We start from the raw sequence: 20,714 nt of genomic DNA, 5'->3' as shown, positions 1-20,714 counted from the left end.
ATAAACCATATTAAATTAAAAGAGGATATGAAATTTGAAATTTGTTTTTTGCATTAGAACTATAAAAAAATAACAAAACACAAACAAATGTACTAAAATGGAATTAATAATTAAAGGAAATATTCTAAAACCCATCACACACAAATCATAAAAAGTACATCTAATAAACATACCCTTTAGGATTTTTTATTTAAAAACAATATATGGGTAATGTTTTTATATATTTATTTGTAATGTCCGTGACATAATGTAATGTCTGTGAATTTGTTTTGTTTTTTAAAGTTTAGTATATAGCGTATTAAATTAAAAGATAAACAGCCAAAAAAAGTAGTAAAGCCCCACTGATGAATCGCTAGTGTTGCCCGAAAGCTCTGCTACTTTTTCTGGCTGTTTTACTTTATCGTTTTGATTTAGCTTTTTGCTTATTTTATTTTGTATCTCCATTGTCGCTGTGGACATGGCTTCCGATACTGTACTGTGTAGTCAAGAGCGAAATACACACGGTCAACATTACATACAGTAGTATTTCTTCGATATTTTTCTATTTGTAAACAGCGTTGTGTTAAAACGACCGATACTGAAGTCGAGCGTAAAAACATGTGATTTCATTTTGCCCTTTTCATACACGAAGTCGAGTGTTATTTTTATAAACAAGAATGATATTATGATCAACTGAACATCTAGTTTTTACTTTATTTATTAGAAGTGTAGCTAGTTCGCCGGTGGAACATCGTCCCTCTAGTCTAATTCATTGTTGGAAATTTATATTTTTGCCATTCGGATCCGGCCTGATATTATGTATTCAAATATTTTCCGATAATTTATAAACTAACAACAAACTTGTCGCGTCTAGAATTGTTCAGTCAGTAATACACAATGGGTAATGTCAGACAACTTTCCAGAGTGGTATAGCGTAGCAATCTAGGCCTACAATAATTTTGTTATTGTTTGTTGTTTTCCTCCACTAAACAAGTGTTTCACTGACATTTGCATTTAAAAATTCTTTTTTAAGTTCAGTCCTTTTTCCACCTATATTGACACATATTGTTACATGTGACATCAATACAACAATATAATGTCACATGTGTGATTGGCTTTGCAGTTGATAGATGGCTGTTAATTTGTGAAACAAAGGTCTAAGAAATGTTGCCAGGAGTGTTAATTGTGAAATAACATGTTTGTTTGGGAACATTTTTAATTTCAGTTATTTTCTATGCAAAATCACTAGGATAGGCCTAGCTTGCCTAGACAAAAAAATAACCAATTTTCAGTGAGGCAGGGATCTGCATTAAAAATCGGGATAATCGAAAAAACTCTCTGATCTGCACATCACCATGCACTACTGACAGTAAAACATGAAAAGTAGTAGTAGAAGAAGCAAGATCGAGTGAACTCGAAACATTCAGTCTGTTGATGAAAGGATGTCAACAACAAGGTCATATTCAATACTGTGTACAACGTTCAGTCGATTGCAGAAGGGCTGCAGACAGAAGATCGTATACAAAGTTTACCTAGATTGTTTGGGTCACATGTCGTGAAACACAATACCACCTTCCCACATCAGCATCTTGCATGTTTTTTCACTCAATTGGATAGTATGTGTGGCCCGGTCAGTCTCAGCAGTGATGGATATAGGCTGACCATAGATCGTATTAGACCGAAGTACATACAATCAATAAATATTTTTTTCATTTTTATTAATTTTTCTGTCAAACTATATGACTGAACCCAATCGGTACTGATGTATTTTTTTTCACTATGCCTGAACAGCGGACAACCAACTAACAATTGAGTTCATGAGTTCAACACATTTCGCGAATATTTTGTTGGTCGAGGAAGAGAGCAAGGAATATGCTCTTGGTAGATCCAACCATTAAACATAAATTTGTAGAGTCCATTAATTATGGAAAAGTTCACTATTTAGGATCCTAATAAACACATCTTGATCTCGATCACTGACTGTGTAGTAGAAGCGTTACATCCCTGAATTGACAATCGCGTATTCGGTAATCACATTACTGGTTTCAGTTCCCAGTCTGTGGTTCAGTGAAGGCAAATTACATTCATCAATTTGGCAACGGTAACAACATTTTCAGCAAATTTGTTCACCAATCTAACTTGGTGAACGGTTACCGCGATTGGTAGACATGTACGTTACATGGGGTGCAATAACGTGGATAACAAAATCATGTCATATGAAATCTATGTGAGGTTTGGTGCTAAATTGTTGGTAATTTTAGTGATGTAGTAAAGTTTATGTTGTATGTTTTTTTATATTAATTTAGCAATTAATTATATTAAGTATTTGGTTATCAATAATTGTTATTATTTCAGCACCCAGTTACGTGGCAGCGTGATATTGATAATCACCGACTTATTGGTCGAATGATCTTGAAAAAAGGCCAGTCAGATGGAAGCTTAAAAGAAGATTCTAGTGCAATTTTGGGATTAAAAGTTGGTAGAGATCGTGGAAAGTTAGGTCCTTTTATTTCAAAGATTAGACAAGGCAGCATTGCAGATACAGTTGGTCAGTTAAAAGAAGGTAATTTGTTTTTATTGCGCCGTAAAAATGTATTATTCACTATTATAACAGAAATAAATTAATAGATGGCATTATAACACAAAGGGCGTGTGGCGTGTGTTGGACATTCGACTACCGATTGTGAGATTGAGGTTCGAACCCAACTCTTGTATCTTTAGGCAAGATACTTTACTTACATTTGCCTCTCTCCACCCAGGTGTATAAATGGGTACCCGGTTAGATCAAGACACAACTTTGCGCTGATTACTAGCTGCATTATGGGAGTATGTTTCCATACGTGTTTGATTCAAAAAATTGACTGGGGTAATAATATTCAGCGCTTAGAGATTTTACAACATTAGGCGCTATTAATTCCAGGATATTCTTATTATTTTATCTGATTGTATTCTTGCAATTTGATTTGCACATGATGATATTGACTGATCATGTTAAAAAATCAACTTTTCATTCATCTATAACTGTTCTACTCTAATGCATCCAGTTGGAGCTGCTTTTTTTAATGGCCTAGCTTCCTGGCTCAGCATTCGTCAATGATTTACGATGGATAAATTGAATAAGTAGGTGTGTTATAAAAACAAATAATGAATGTTTTGTATTTGTTGAATGGAGGAATATTCATTCAATGAAAAATTGACTGCTCTATCTTTCTCATGACATATTCTCACCATCCAATTCATTATTTTTTTCCTTTTGCGTAAGAAAAAAAAGTCTCATGGCCAACTGTGAACGCTACATCTTAGTGTGAAATTCAATAGCGCCACCTATTATTTGTTTTGCATTACAGAAATGGCACTCAAGTAAACATTTTTGTAGAGTGAATGTACAGTACTAATTTACTATACATACCAAAAAAAAATTTAAAATTAGCTTCAGATCGTTTGTATGATTTTGATTACTCTGGGAACAATTATACAAGTGGAATCATTGGGTTTTGTATCTCTTTTGCTTTTACACTAACTAGGCCTTTGTTTCGGTTGTTGACATAAATAGGTACGGTAGGTGTATTATAAAACAAAGAATAAATGTTTGTATTCATGCAATGGTACAAATAATTTCATTCGCCTTTTGAAAATAGAATTTATCTTTTTATAATAAAAATAATTAATTGATTCAATCTTTTATTTCGGAATCTCTGGTCCATAGAAAGTCAAATTACATATAAATGAATTAAAAATAAGAAACAAGACTAATTAGTCATCTCAGGATTGCATTCCACCTGAAGAGCATCTTGACTTATATAAGACGTTGCCTTGTTGAGACTAATACATTTTCACTTGAATTGAGCCACTCTTAACAATTCATAAAAAGAAGGAATTCTACATTCCGTAAACATGAAGCTGGCACTAATGTCGAGGCCTTTGCAACAACATTCTTAAACCATTATTGTAGCATACCTGGAGAGATTGCAAGGTAGCGCAATACATATTTACACAATATGTTCTAAATAAAACACATTTCACATCGACAAAATACATGCTAAATTTTCTGACCAATAAGTTGGAAAACAACTTAAAACTTTAGGTTTTTTGAAACCTAAATTTAGGTAGTTAATGGCTTGCTTGTTAGGCTGAAACCAACAATAATAATATAACAAAACATGTTGTAGTTGTCGTCCATCTTTAATCATCTCTCCTCTTTTCCTCTAGAGGGCTCACTTCCCCACTTAAAGAAAGTTTGATATGATTAAACTTATAACTGTTTACTATAATGTCTTAAATCTTTTCCTATAATTATTTGCACAGGTTGTTGATATAATTTTGCTTCAACTGCTTCTTTAAAATTTCAAGTGACTTTAAATCCGTATATGCCTTTAATGCATCACTCTATCACAATTAACATATTATATTTAAATAAACACATAAACACAAAACTTTTAAAATCTTTTTTATATCTAAACTCGACAACATTGTCTTTTCCTCTAATATGATGAATTTCCAGATTCATTTCTTGAACTGCTAAACTCTATCTCAATAAGCGTTGGTTCTTGTCTAATGAGTATTTTTTATTTATTTATGGTGAGTCCAAACTACAATTGGAAATGGAGTAGATCCAAGATATAATTCAAAGTAATTTAACGCTGACATCAAAGCTAATGTTTCCGTAGAAGAACGCTTCATTGTTATTGACACCTAAATGACCTGAACGAGGATCATCATGTGCAGTAATAATAATAACTGTATCCACTAGGAATAACTATCTGGTGAATCTCATCCAAACATCACTACTCGGACTATCTGGTGGCCTCCACTTACGCATATATGTCATCCTTTATATAATAACAAACAGACAATAGAAATCAGGATCTTTAATCTGCTTTTCCAATAACCTAGACCAATTGAGAATTTTCGGACTGAAATCACACACTCACTTTTGGATGCTGTTCAGCCTGGACAGTGTGTGACAATACGGTTTCAATCCGAATTACATGAAGTGGGACTTCTTCTTCATAACCCCTACAACACCTTGAATGAGCACACTTGCTCCAGCAGAAGACTTGTCCGAAAATAACAATGCCGATTCTAATCAGCGATTGTGACACCCCTGTGTATCTTAAGAATCAAACTTTACTCAGATTGACAACATTTATGAATGCTACAGAACATACCTTTGTAACAGCACAGTCCAGTGTTTAGCAGGCCACTATAATCTATTGACAATTTTCTCAAGCTAAAAAATATGTCTCTACCTCATCCTGATTAAACGTGGAAACCCATTTAATATTCTCTGAATCATTTGGTGTAGAAACATGTGTGGTGTGACCCATTTGGTTCTCAAATGCTCCTCTGATAGCTGAGCTACCACCACAATGGACATGCTATCTAAAAATTCCTCGTCAAAATCACTTTCTGATATAGTTTCTATTAAACAAACACACAGGTTAAAATAACCAATATGATGATAATTAAGGCACTAGTAATAAAATAAATGCCAGCCCACACAGTATCAACCCTACCGTGCGGCGTGGTCTCAATAACTATATCCCTAAAATCAAACAGACTTCGAGTATACAAGCCTAAAAACAACAACACAATGTACTGGATTGTTGGTGACCGCCAAACATTGTTCGCTATAAAATTTCTCTAAACCTAAAACCAGCTTAGAATAAGCAACAACAAGGACCTAGTCCGGGAGCCCATGAAGATTTGTTAAGCATTGTTGTTAAGCATACAAAAGGTCTGAGCCATAGAATATGTCAAATAGGGTCCAGGGACCATCAAATGGCCTTTTAAATTAGGTAAAAAAAATGCGTAGGTCTTTAAGAGTGTCAATGAGCTTTACCTCGTCCTTGTCAATATTAAGCATCTGGTTACAAATGTTCATACGTTTACTTTTATTAGATTTAATAGAATAGTTCAACATGACCTAAAAAATTATTGATCCCAAAGTTGTTCCTTGTTGAACACCACAATTGCCATTGCCATTTAGAAATGCTTGATTGCGATTATTATTTGCAATTTGTCAAGTATTTTGGTTTACTCCATGATAAAACTATTTTTTTTCTAAATCCATGTGAAAATATGCGTGATTGAGATTGGTCTTATTTAATTCAGTATATTAATATTAGTAGGTACAAACATAAAAATTCATATAAAAATAATAGAAATCAGAATCAGTTTATTATTTTTTCAGTAGTTAGGTGGTTCTCCTCACTCTGCGATCGACAAAAAAGGACCTTAGTTGTAAAGGTCACGTTATCATGTTATGTCACATCTTCTCTCGCAGCTGCTAGCTGCATTATCAACGATTAATTACGCAAAAACGAAATGGTCAACTCCTAAAAAATACATTAGAAATTTAACTTCCAAAGACTCTGAAACATATTCGAGCATGACATGTTGCAATTTACATGAAAATGAAAAGGAAAAATCTTTGTAATTATATTTATATCCAGACCCCAGATGGACTTTTTTATTTCTTTATAATATCCATGTAGCATATAACAACAGGATTGATCCTATTCGCAATGATACCACAGCAATCCAATTTACCACTACTGTACAGTGTGTATCCATCAAATTTTAGTTTACATTCATTTCTTTTACTAGATGGTAGGCCGTGCTCGAATACATTAGAACCCATATTCAAATTGTTCTCTTAATAGGGGTAACCCAGTCAGAAACCAAGGTGAAATGGTGAAAGGCCTAACATTTTCTTTCGCCAAATCCTAATTTAGTCAATTTAAAATTCAAATGTTTGCTAGTTGTAATTTGCCGGAAAATAGGTACTTTTTATCTTAGGCACGCTAGCCACCGATCGCTATGTCGACAAAAGCTATTCGGTGATCAAAATGTTTGCATTTACACGTCGCCGATGTACGTGAACAGCACCGTGAATCAGGTGGTTAAACAGTTGATAATGAAATGCATTATAAACAGCAAGCTCTTTCCCAACACATTAAATCACATGCGTTTAGTACGTCACTGAATATTACATCAGTCATGTTATTACAGAATATGCGATTATCAATTTAAGGATTTAACTAAATAAATATTTTGACTACACAGTGGTCAAAGCATGTGTTTAATAGGTTCATAAATAGTGAACACACCCAATTTAGTTAATTTTTGTTAACGATCAGCCGACCCACCAATATTTATTGAGAACAGTCATGTAATTCTATTGGAGGAAAATGCAGCTGCCAACCCGAGCAAGGCTAACAAGCTAAGCCTAATAATAAGTTTTCACTTACAATAATAAAATAGAAAGAGCCAAGAGCTAAATTATTATAAGAAGTATGCTATCAAGTATTTGTACCAGAAAAAAAAAATATAAAAAGAATTTGTGGTTAACATTGAAAGGGGACGTTGTGAGTAGAAGTAGAAGTGAGTAGAAGTAGAAGTGTAAAATGATATATAATAAATTATTATGTTTTTTAATCAATTATTATGTTTTTTAATCAATTAAAAAGGGGATGAAGTATTAGAATGGAATGGACAACCTTTACAGGGTAAAGATTTTAGTGAAGTTCATGACATCATTAACAGATCTAAGCGAGAACCTCAAGTCCAACTTGTAGTAGCCAGAGCAATGGGGTAAGTTTAACTAAAATTATTCAGTAGTCGTAATATGGCAAAATCAAATGTTGATATAAATTTTGCAGTACACAACGTATATTAGTTCTGAAAAGAACTGTTGAGTTTCTCAACATTTCGATCAATATGCTTTGATGAGGACGATCAAGGCATATTGATCAAAACTTTTTTTCCCCTTCTTTTTAGTTATCCGCACTCACCAGATAATTCCTTGTAATTGTCCTGATTTATATTCTTTTTCTTTCCAATTCACCCCTATTATTTTGTCTTGTGTATCTCTGAAATGTGTAAACATAAAATTTCATAACTTTGTCAATATATTAGCATAAGTTGTGCACGTCAGAGTTGCGCAACCTGACGATTTTATGAATTTCAATGATTGATCATAGATTATAGAAATATTTCTTACAAAATACGCCGCTCAACATTTTAAAATTAATCATTGTTCTTTTGATTAATTTATGATTAATTATTAAAAATATGTCCTTTAATCGCAAAGATACATACAAATCACAGATAGTTCTTTAATTATGAATCACATGCCCATTTTTTCACTAGTTAATTGTATACACAGCATTTGAAAGAAGACATGTGCACCTTTCCAACAATGTATTATTTGCCAACAAACATTAATCTACTATTTCAAAAATGGCATTTAAAAATGGTCAATTTTGAGCTTTAATATGCTGTAGCCTGTCAACCGGAACTGTAGGCATGCAAGAAGAATACCCTCTAGAGACAATGTGACTTCAAGTTGGTACAAGTGAAAATTCTTCCACAATCTGTTGATTTGCGCCAACCAATCAAAGGGCAAGAATCCAAAATCGTTCAACCGTGAGCCCTCATAGACTCTCTTTTCCCAGACGTTTTTTGGGTCCAGCAGCTGGGACCTATAAATTGTAGTAGAGTTTGCAAATTCACAAAACTGTCGGCCTTGGATACTAAAGCTATACCGCTATGAAACAGCTTATTAATGACTATGTCCTCCGAAAACCAAGAGTTATTTTTTATTGAAACATTGTGAAAATTTCAGGGGAAAACTTTCTGTGGATTTAAAATGGCATGTTTAAAACAACGTTACGCGCACACCAAATTAATTTCTTATCAACTTTCTACACGACGCATGACATTTAGCGTATGTCAGAAATTCCCACACGCGCGACCTTTTTTATGCGTACGGTGCGCATGGAGTATAAAAAATATGTTTTTTTTCTTTTGAATTATATTTTTCCAGCTTTTCCTAGTAATTGAAAAATAATTTATACCATTTTCATTTCAAATCACACCATACGAACACATTGAATTAGACAATTTGCGCGCGTTTTAGTTGAAAAATTACAAAATATTAAAATCTTTTATAGCTCTTCAGGATCAAAGGTGACCCCCCAATTTTGTGAACTTATTATGCAAGCAGATAAGTTGTAAATATGAATTCATGCAAAATTTTTATCTCTCGGATGTTGTGACGTCATCATATGGCCATGCGAATATAAAATATAGGATTTTGTCTCTTTCATCATAGCTTATCACATTTAATAGAGCGCATCTCGCTTATCCGTATTCTATTTAGCAAGATTTCAATATTGTCTAGGTCAATCAATTATCTTTCGCATGAGTTACAAACCTTTTATTTTTTATGACGTTATCATGTCAAAATATTTTAACAATGTGGGTTACTAATTTTCATCTTTACAGTAAATTTCAATCTATTATAGCTCTTTAGAATAAAAAGTGATACTCATGTTCTGGAAGATAAAATTGTAGATACGAATTCATGTAAAAATGTTGCCAATCAGATGTTGTGACGTCATCATATGGCCAGTTGAATAAAAAAAAGTCAGATTTGCATCATAGTTCATCACATTTAAAAGAAGGCGCATCTATATTCGACGTTTTTTAATTTTTCAACATGTTAATATGTTGTTGCTCAGATTATTTTCTTCCGAAATTGCTATCATTTTGATGATGTCATCATGTAAAAAATTGGCATAAAAGGTGCGTCTCATAATTTCAGCACAATTATGCTGTATATACTATATGACACAAAATAGACAGAATTCTACACTAACAACATAACATATTTTTCATGTCATAATGCCATAATCTTTTCTGTGTGCAATATTTCAATGTATGACGTGCATGTGGCATTTGTTGTGCGGATTACTAACTCGTCAAATTGACAAGTTTAAATCTTAATCTTCTTTTTTTCCACTCTTTTTTGACCGTTGCTTTTCTATAAAACGTGTAAAAATAACATTTCATAACTTTGTCAACATATCAACATTTACGTGTAGTTTTTTTCCTATTTTTAAATGACGTCAGAGTTGCGCAACATGACTCGCGAGATTTTTTGAATTTCAATGACTTATAGATTAAAAGCCAAAAGTTATTTTGTATTGAAACTTGGTAAAAAAAAGTACCCACGCACGTGCATTTAAAATTTTAAAATGCACAAAATTATTAACTACCGTACTGACGCGGGTATAAGCCCACCCCCCTTGAACATGAAATCACGTCAAGTTTGGGGGGTGGGCTTATACCCGAGGATTCAAAAATGCAGATCGTTAAAAACAGCACATAAATTAGTGGATTTCTAAGATATTATTTTACAATGAAATGTCATTATAATGTATCATCTAACCGTGTTTTAATCACCTGTTAGCGAGTAACAACGTTCAAGGCATACGGCCTACATTGCGCCGAAGGGTCAGCTTCTAAAACAAAACATACGTCGCAGGCGGCGGGTTACCAGTTGATTTTAATAACAATAAGTTTATAAAAATAAATCGTACGCGTGGAAACGGTAAAGCGGGGCAACGGTACAGAGTGTTTCCATGCACGCATTTTTTCCCACGATCTATTTATAGCCAATTGCACACCCAGCATGATCGATTGTAGAGAAAGAATATCGGTTTTGGTGCGCGTCCGGCTCGTAGAGTAAAAGAGTACTGTATTAAACACAAAGCGTTGCCGAAATTAGCAATGTGCGTTTGCAGTACCGCCTGCTGACACCCATCATTAATGTTTCCGAGGTCCCTTGATTTTGGAATGCGGTGTATCGTTTAATCTGCGGTGGATGCTAGACGCGCGCAATAAAGTCTAGTCTTATCGGTACTAGTAGGCTAATGAAATGTTGTTAAACTACAGCATACAGAAAAGAAATAATAAGTAAGATTTGTATTTCGGTTGAATTACAATAGACAGCAGATACAATTTAAAAGCGTTGCCAAAATTAGCATGAATCACTTTGATGTATGTTCGTTATGGTAACCATAGAGTCTGAACTACATGTTAAAAAAAACAAAGACAACTGAATTTTAACTGCAAACTGTGAACTGTTTTTAATTTCAATAGAAAACAAACATAACAAATTCAAACATCGATATTAAAGACACCTTTCCTACGTTTTTTAGATCTATTTTAAGATCACAAACTATATTTAATCTAAAAATAATACTATATGGTCCTATTGCGATAACTTTTTTTGTCTTTAAATTGTTACAAATCTGAAAAATATTTCGATTCTAAATTATAGCGGCCCGCTATAAATCACAAAATGCATTGCGCGCGGATTGATATTTCTGTTTTTCTAATGTAATTCACCCACTTTTCGATCGATCGTGGGGCCAAAACAAATGGAAGACTCCTAACTATTCAGCGAAAATTAATGCAGCAACTATAGAACGTCAGGCTAGGTATATGTAGCTAGTGTACGATGTTCGTACGTTACCAATGTTTACCAGCTAGGCCTACAAAACTAAGCCTAGCTAGGCTAGGCCTAAAGACCGTCCACAAGAGGTCAGTCGCTGCGAGCTACCTAGGTAGTTCATTGTTTCTCACTTTTTATCATAATTTACCATAAAACGTACATTTAACACAAGGAATGACCTGGTTTAATGTTTTTAAAGTAATGTAATGTATTATTTTTACAAAACGTCACAAATTGTAGGGAAGGTGTCTTTAATTTCAGGAACGAAAACATTCAAATATCGTCATCACTTTCGATGTCAAATCCATCAAATTCTTCTCCATCTGTTGATTCTCCGTCGTCGTCGTCAAAAACAATCCCTGCAAGTTCATCCTCAAGTTGATCATTTTCTTCAGGATGTGGTATTTCGTCTCTTGCCTGGTCGTCCTCTGATCCATCGAGTGCATTGGAAATACCACGTCTGAGGAACGAACGCGTCACGATTTCTTGCCCAATCGAATTCCAGGCGATACCGACCCAGTCAATCACTTTCTGTCGTGATGCCATTCTTAAATTACCAGCAGGCGTTCGGTCATCGTGAGTGACCATCCAATTTGACCACAGCTCGCGTAGCTTTTTCTTAAATGGCAAATTTATGCTCACATCCATCGGTTGCGCAATGAATGTACAACCAGCAGGAATTAACACGGAGTTTATGTTAATTTCATCCATAACTGCACGTGTGTCCACCGATGTGTGTGGGTTGTAGCGGTCCCAGATTAATAATAACGGCTCTCTTTGATCAAAATTACGCAAATAATCAAGTCGGTTTCTTAACCACTGGTGAATTTCTGGACTTCTCATCCAACCATTTGGTGTAGCTGCTACTTTGACGTTTCTGGGCATTTGTAGGGTCGCAGCAACTCGTGGTGGAATTACTCCATTTCTTTCTTTGAAATAAATGCATGCTGGCAATTTAGTTCCATCAGCAGTAGCTGCAAGCGATACCGTAAAGCCCCGTTTTCTTCCACCGGTAGTTGCCACTCTAATGGTTTTTTCACCACGGATATTATTTGTATAATTAAAAGGCATATCAAATCTTACCATCGTCTGGTCCATATTTATGATATGTCGTAATGGGTAGTTGTGTTCCTGGCGTCGATGAATTACACATCTGCGGAATGCCATCAATTGTTCCCTGTAATCTTTGTGATTCATTTGTAGAGCGACGCATTGCGACGTTATTACGCCTTTTCCACCTAGTCAACCACCCATTGGACGCGTTAAAATCGTCTATACGAAGATTGTTGGCAATTTCCCTCGCCTTGTTTTTCAACATTATGTTGTTCACGGCACGACCATTTTCCCGTTCTTCATCGAGATAAAGTAAAAGTTCATGGTCGAGTTCATCACTTTTTAGTTCACCGCCAGGATGTACTTTCTTCATCTTCTTGGTCTTCGGTCCATCACTCAAAATCAGTAGATTTTCAAAATTCCGGTCCCATTCACGTATCCCCTTTCTATCAACACCAAAATTCTTTGCCGTAGCCGTTTGATTATTGCCATGGTTTCTATGCCAACGGATAATGTTCACCTTTTCGGCGACAGTCCAGCATTTTCTTTTTGGAGGCATGATTAAATTGGTAGACTACTCTCCACTCCGACCACGAAACAACGCACGATGTACCACCCGCGCCAAAGATGTGTGCATTGCGTGCAATCGCGCATTGCACACATCACGCAGCTGCTTACAAAACGCGCTTCAAAATACAACAGAAATTGATAATAAATCATTATTTTATTAATTTATTAAATAGAACATCAATTGTACAAGCATTATCTGATATTAAACGATGCACAATTCTTAAAATTGGTCCGTTAAAAAGTCGAGAAGTATAATTCTTGTTTTATCACTATAGTGGACGGAAACTAAAGCCTTCCTGTCGACGTTATTCGACGCTATCGTCGTTGATCGTTAACAGTTCAATGACGATCGTTTGAAAACGATCAAGTTGAAATGATAACGATAGCGAGTACCTTTCTTTTCCTGTAAATCGTTTAGTTCCGAGGTGGTCCCTTGATTTTGTGGCGCGTATCTGGGTGCTTGACGCGCACAATACAGTCTAGTGAATGTCGTGTCGTCATACTCGCTCAAGCGTACAGACTACAGAAAAGAAATTGGTAAATAAGGACCGTGTGTATTACCGTATTTGGGTTCAATCACCTTTACATCGTTAATAGGTCTGATTTACGATGTTTAGAGCTGTCAACTGCTTACTTTTAGACTTTTATAGAGTATGTATTTTGTTACAAAATAATATATTACGGCACCAAGATCGTCGAATTAATGGGTGGGCTTATACCCGAGTGCCTCATTTTGCATAAAAATTAGTCAAAAGTGGGGGGTGGGCGCTTATACCCGAGTATGGGCTTATACCCGCGTCAGTACGGTATATGTTTCAGGACATTTTTAGCATTTCAACATTGTCAATCACAGCTTGCACATAGCATAGAAAGGCTGTTTTTGCAAATGCTTTTTGTTCTTTATACCCCTCTGTGTTTTTTTATGAACTTTAATTGCAGAATAATGATGCACATGCACGTTAAACTTAAAAAACCATGCGCTTAAAAATGCAAATTCAATGTGAATTTATGAACAAAAAAAAGCCTAATTTAAATCTATTATAATGAAGCGCTGTTTTGCGGATAACTAACTCGTTCAAGTGTTCAAATCTAGTTTGTTTTATAACAGGCCTACTTTTCTCCAAGTTCATAATAATATATATTCAGTCACCAATCAGGAGTGAGAATAGGTTGAAGCCCAAACAGATTGTGCACTCACTCCATACAATGAAAAATACCTACTGTGTACTGTAGGCTCACGCCGGCTGGACGTGGTATCGAGTCACCATAACCGAGTCATGTGTGTCGTAATCGCCGATCAGCAATCAAGCTAGAAGGATTAATAAAGCAATACAATAAAGGATTTCTGAAATAATAATGAATAATTCAATTCATCTTTTATTGGTCTAATTTATATAAAAATAAAAATCTTTGTTTATACACTGCAGTTTAAACAAGAAATATTTCTGCTTCCGCTCGACATTTTAAAAGGAATCATTGTTCTTTCATCAGATATATTAATATTTATAGAAAATTTGTTTTTGTTACCATGGAAACGTGTAAAAAAATAAAAAAATATGTTGGTTAATCGCAAAAATACACAAAATCTAACATAGCTATTTAATTATAAATCACATCATGCCCATTTTTGTGGGTGTTAGTAATCTGGTTGTATTTCATTGAATAATTAATACTTCTGCTAATTTTCAACAGCATTTGAAAGAAGACATGTGTACCTTTTCAACAATGTATTATTTGCCAACAAATTTTAGTCTACTAATTAAAAAATGGCATTTAAAAATGGTCAATTTTGAACTTTAATGTGCTGTGTGCGTGTGTGTGTGTGTGACCTCAACCTCTAGGCATGCAACTGAATACCTTTTAGAGACAACGTGACTTCACAGTGGTACAAGTGAGAAAATTCTTCAGCAGTCTGTTGATTCGTGTCAACCAATCAAAGGCCGAGAATCTAAAATCGTTCAACCGTGAGCCCTCATAGACTCTTTTTTTCCCAGATGTTTTTTGGGTCCAGCAGCTAGGATATATAAATTATAGTCGAGTTTACAAATTCTCAAAACTGTCGGCCTTAGAACTATAGCTACCGCGATGATAGAGCTTCTTAATTAGTATGTCCTCTTGGGACATGGCTGGCTGAAGCCGCGGCGCGAAAACAATGTAAAGATGTGTATATATATATATAAACAAATCAGGCAAAGAACATTAATTCTAAATCCAATTGCAAATTACAATGCTGTAGGTATCAGTGGCTGGATCTCAATGGAGAAAAAAAAGCAAAAAGCTAAATCAAAACGATAAGTAAAACAGCCAGAAAAGTTAGCAGAGCTTTTATATATATATATATAAAGCTAAATCAAAACGTTCAGTATATCACCGGGCGGTTTAGAATTAATGTTCTTTGCCTGTTGTGTTTATATATATGAAAGTATCTCTACGGAGATCCTGCTTTGTGAATAAAATACTGAAAGATGAAGGCGTATCAATTTGATCTCTGGTGCGCGTGCGTACAATTGAGGGACTAGTGCTGTTCCGCCGTACCACGCAAAGAGTGTTATAGAGTCGCTATCCAATCGAGTTTGAACAATACCATGAAAGCTACAGTGGTCTAATGGTTAGGACAGCTGCATATCAGGCAGAAGGTCCGGGTTCAAGTCTCGGTTGCGGCGACTTTTTTCTCATTCTCACAGATTTCCTCATCTTATCGTTTTAAATTAATTAATTAAATTTCAGAATATCACCGGGTGGTTTAGAATATATGCTTATATATTTAAATGTTATAGAATATTCCAAATGCAGAAAATTTGTTCCAAAATTGTTGATGTTTCTGAACATTTAACATTTTAGGAGTGATGGAAGATCTGCAACCGAGAAGAATCACCAAACTATGAATAAACGTTCAAGTCAAAGTGAGTTACTTTTTTTTTCAAAAATTTTCTTTTTTGAATTATGTAAATCAAATAGATTACATTAAAATAATTGCACAAATGTAGAGACTTGTTTCTTCCTACATCCACTGAGTTGATGTATTCTATAACAAGAGCAATACCAGCTTACTACCTCTGCCAAGGGCTATCACTACCAAAATTAAACATTTAATACTAAAAGATGTATTGTCACAAAAAAAACATGAAAAATGAAGATTAATAAAAACCCACTTTGAATAGTAGGGGAAGAAATAATAATGTTATTATGTTTCAATTTAAATAGACAAAATAGTTTAATTCAATCAAAAACCCATTGGCTGGCATTAAATTTGACTATTTTTTGCTTTGAATTTGAAAGTTTTTTTAATTTTTTTTTTTTTAGATTCATTTGGTCAAAGTGAATAACTAATATTTAACATTAAAATCGCATATTCAACAATAAAGTTTAACAAAACAATATGTCTTTATATTTAAATTTTGTTTAAAGTACTGAACTAAAGTGAGGTCAAACAGGGAGTTCTCTTATCTAATACATTATGTTTATTATGTAGTTTGTGACCAAAAAAGGTTACAATTTGGCCATCATCCGACAGTGGCCCAGAATTCACATCCTGGTCCTGAAAAACAAGTAAATGATCAGACAAGAATATACCTTCTTGGTGGAGGTAATAATAATATTGACAGTGATAAGGGACACAGACCAAGGCTATCAATTTGTTTGACAGCCTTGCACAGACTGATGATGTGGTCAATTCTGTTGGCCTGAGGAACATTAACAAAATCAGGAAACTCTCTCTTTAGGGGAAGATCTAGGATTTTGAAGTAGGGGAGGTCTTCGCCCCCTGGAAATTTTGACATTCTAGCGCATTTTAAGTCATTTAAAATGATGTACAAACATCTCATACTGTCATTTTCCAATACACTCTAAAACTCACAAACAACTTAGCAGTCCAGCTTGATCATCAATACCGTTATTTATTCTCAACTTAAGTGATTTGAAAAAAAAAACAACAAGCTGCAACTCTTTTGTCTTTTGTTTAGATGAGAGTGCAAATAAAATTAACAAGGGTCAAGAAATGCTACAGCATTGTTATTATTTTAATAGTAATACATTTTAACAAAATAGAGCGAGAACATTTCATAGGCACTACCAGGGGGCGGATCTAGGATATTGAAATAGGGGGGCGTATAGCTTTGTAAGCGAAGCGAACAAACCCCAACCGGGGTCGAGGGGCTGAAGGGCCTTGGAAATGTTGGCGTTCCAGCGCATTGTAAGTCATTTAAAAAGATTTACAAACATCTCATAATGTCATTTACCATAACACTCTAAAGCTTGAAAATTACGACATGTGGAACATGCAGCTGATACTTACCTAGGGTACCAAAGCAAGCTAACAACTTGCCTGTACTTTACATCTAAATTTACATCTAAAAACACCTGCAACTCTTTTGTTATCGCGATTTGTTTATGAGAATGATCGACGGAACAGCAAATAAAACAACGGTCATGAAATGCTGCAGCATTGTTAATATTTTAATAAAATATAGGCCTAACAGGATAATTTTCATAAGCACTATAGTCCTAGCCTTTTTTTTTATTGTACTTAATAAATGGGCACGTAGTATAGTAGCACTTTGTGAAAACTGACCATGTGGCTTCATCAACTCTATTCATTGACTGTGAGTGATCGTCGGAGGTACCGCTACTCTACAATACGGGAGTGACGATCACAAAGGATGCTGACCTGCGTAGTGGAACGCGACCAAGCTTCCACATGGGTTTTATCAACTCACTCCTTTTACACTTAAAGACCCCTTCCCTGCAATTTTGGACGTTTTTGGAAAATAATACATATATATCACTTTAAAAACATTAAACCATGTCATTCCTTGTCTTAAATGTACGTTTTATGGTAAATTATGATAAAAAGTGAGAAACAATGCACTACCTAAGTAGCTCGCGGCGATCGACCTCTCGTGGACGGTCTCAGGCCTAGCCTAGCTAGGCTTAGTTTTGTAGGCCTAGCTGGTAAACATCGGTAACGTACGAACATCGTACGCTAGCTATATACCTAGCCTGACGTTGTATAGTTGCTGCATTAATTGTCTTTCTATTTTTGCCAGACTCCGTTGATACAAATTCGGGAAAACCCGGTATTTTCGCTGAAAAGATAGGAGTCTTCCATTTGTTTTGGCTTCACGATCGATCGAAAAGTGGGTGAATTACAGGTGAAAAACAAAAATATCAATCCGCGCGCAATGCATTTTGGGATTTATAGCGGGCCGCTATAATTATTAAAATCGATTTATTTTTTACATTTTTAACCGTTTAAAGACGAAAAAAGTTATCGCAATAGGACCATATAGTATTATTTTTACATTAAATATAGTCTGTGATCTTAAATTAGATCTAAAAAACGTAGGGAATGGGGCTTTAACTGTGATTGATCGTTGGTAACGCTAGGATATCGACGTACCTGCTTGGTGGAATGCGATCAAGCTGACGATGTGCTCTGACGTACTATTTTCACTATGAAAATGTGCAAACCATCGTTTGATGATGGTTTTAAAATATATTAAATTTTTAAAAAAAATAAAAAATAGGGGGCGTTATACCAAACTGGTGAACTTTAAACTAAATTACACAGACCCATTATAATAGCGAGCTAGTATACCAACTAAAGCTACTAATTAAGTAAGAAAAACCATTTCACCAAGAATTGAGATATCTGTTCAAGTCAATTTAACTCTTTTATGCTAAAAATATTTTTTTTTCACATGATATGCCTAGTTTGGTTTTTCAAGGACTGTCTCGTACATCAAAAATACAGTACTTTGTGAGAGTCTATCTGTTGTATTGAGAAAACTTGAATCAGGTTTGGATGTCTAGCTCGTCTCTTATTGTTTAATAATTTCATTCTATTACTATTATAATTTCACTGGTCTAAACATACTGTATCTGCTCTGAAATTTAACAATTAGCATATTGCAATTTGACTGCAAATAAAGGGTTTAATAACCATACTATCGGCCATTCTTGGACAAAATGTGCCATTATAGACTAGATAGTCTGTTCTAAACAATTTGAAACAAAAAATAATTTCATAAGACCAATATTTTCAGGGTTACAGAATTTTATTAATAGTTCAAGGGTCAATAGTTTTTAAAGTCGGCCATTATGTGTAAAAGCATGTCATTAGAATAAATATGAATGTATAGTTTCTGAACAATATGAGCCCTATTTCATGTCTCTGCAATTATTTGTTGCCGAGATATGATAAATCAAGGTCAAAATGTCAGAAATAGGACTTGCATCCATTTTTTTTATACAAAATTTGCCATTAGAGTGAATATAAAAACATATTTAAAACATTTTGACACCATAATTAATTAATTGTGACTAGCAGTTTTCAACATATAGGGTGGTTATGAAAAATGGCCGGTTATGGAAAATGGCCGCCATTTTTAATTATGCAAATTAGGGCTTAGATGGCCAAATTTGTAATCAGTGAGGTCAAAATATCCCCAAAACAGGTGGATCCCAGCTTCTACCCAAAAATAAATCATTTTCTAGGCAGTTTTTTTGATAAATGGAACCTGTCTACAATGTGTAATCTCTCTCTGCTCTGGTTGTGCTAATATTTAAATTCTTAATTCAAAGAATTGCTTAAGACATTTAAGCATGAATTAATTAACAGAAATTATTCATTCATTGATAAATAAGATTACAACGCAAAATTGATGATAGTCTAGTACATAATATGTGAACAGAATACAGTATTTTAAGTGTAATCCAAACTTCTATTGTTGTGCTAATATTAAAATCATTAATGGAAAGAATTACTTATAAATAAAAATGATAGCAGGAAATGATTAACATAAATTATTCATACATTGATGAATATGATTGGAACTCATCAATTGTAATCATCAAAGTGTAAAATAAGAAGTTCAAGGGATCATCTTAGAAAGTCATTTATAATACTAAAACTAAGAGTATTAACTCATTTGGACATACTAGCTTCTCTGAGCAAATACAATGGTAGACTAGATTTTAACTCGTCACTTTGACGAGTTGTTATCCGCACGACAAACTCCACGTGCACGTCATACGTTAGAATATTGCGCACTCTCTCTATTTTATGTCTTAAAGGAATGCAGTATTATTTCTTTTAAAATGTGTATTGTAGATATAATTCATATAAAAAAAAAATGTTGTTGTTGTTTAGAGTAAAATCGACTTTGAAGTATAGATTTTTCAAATAAACCGCGGATTTTCTATGAGCCACCATGTTTAACATGAAAACGAGGTTGTGACGTCATTGGTTTGACCAAAAAAATCATCCAACTGTGAGACTGCCGGCCGGCCATTGCATGGATATGCAAACATATGTGTCTAGCTTGGATAAAAAAAATTAAAATGAATCGCGGATTACAACCTTATCAATAGACACGTTTCGCGCTCGCGACCAATCAGAAATAGTAGGTATAGATTTGTAAACAAACCGAACACCTCTCGCCTAGTGCGTGTTGAAGCATAGCGAAATGGCGACTGCCGAGTGCTTTTGTTGCAAGGTGCATCATAAATGTTGTATATGTTGGATAAATCGTGAATTTAACTACACAAAATTACTGAATAATATTCCTGTTTTTAATTTTCAAACACTTGCTGAGTGGTTTGCGTCGGCTCCGAAGGATAGTGGCGCAAAATCTTGGAAATTTTTCAAGGAAAGGTACGTCCACGATGTGCTCGTGTCTCTCCGCCCGACCGGTGGCGTTGCCTGATGCGGTACTTTGTCTACTAGGCCTAGGAGGCTTGGGTGTCTGTTTAAGCGCCGAAGAATATCACATAATACATGGAAGATGCAATAGGAGCATGAAGAAGA

At 34.6% G+C, this 20,714-nt stretch overlaps 1 protein-coding gene across 8 annotated transcripts in view; it reads left to right on the top strand.

The window, feature by feature from the left end:
- LOC140063593 (regulating synaptic membrane exocytosis protein 2-like) overlaps positions 1-20,714 on the top strand; it is a 185,689-nt gene that overhangs the window by 78,600 nt on the left and 86,375 nt on the right. For all 8 annotated transcript variants that reach the window (XM_072109991.1, XM_072109990.1, XM_072109995.1 and 5 more), the window contains 3 exons: positions 2,335-2,542; positions 7,452-7,575; positions 15,749-15,810. In XM_072109991.1, the coding sequence (XP_071966092.1) occupies positions 2,335-2,542; positions 7,452-7,575; positions 15,749-15,810 (394 nt within the window). The remainder of the gene's footprint in view (positions 1-2,334; positions 2,543-7,451; positions 7,576-15,748; positions 15,811-20,714) is intronic.

The sequence above is a fragment of the Antedon mediterranea genome, chromosome 1 (assembly GCF_964355755.1).
Source record: "Antedon mediterranea chromosome 1, ecAntMedi1.1, whole genome shotgun sequence".
Lineage (NCBI taxonomy): Eukaryota > Metazoa > Echinodermata > Crinoidea > Comatulida > Antedonidae > Antedon > Antedon mediterranea.
Note: the sequence above shows the minus strand (reverse complement) of the source record. Positions and strands in the feature narration are given on the sequence as shown.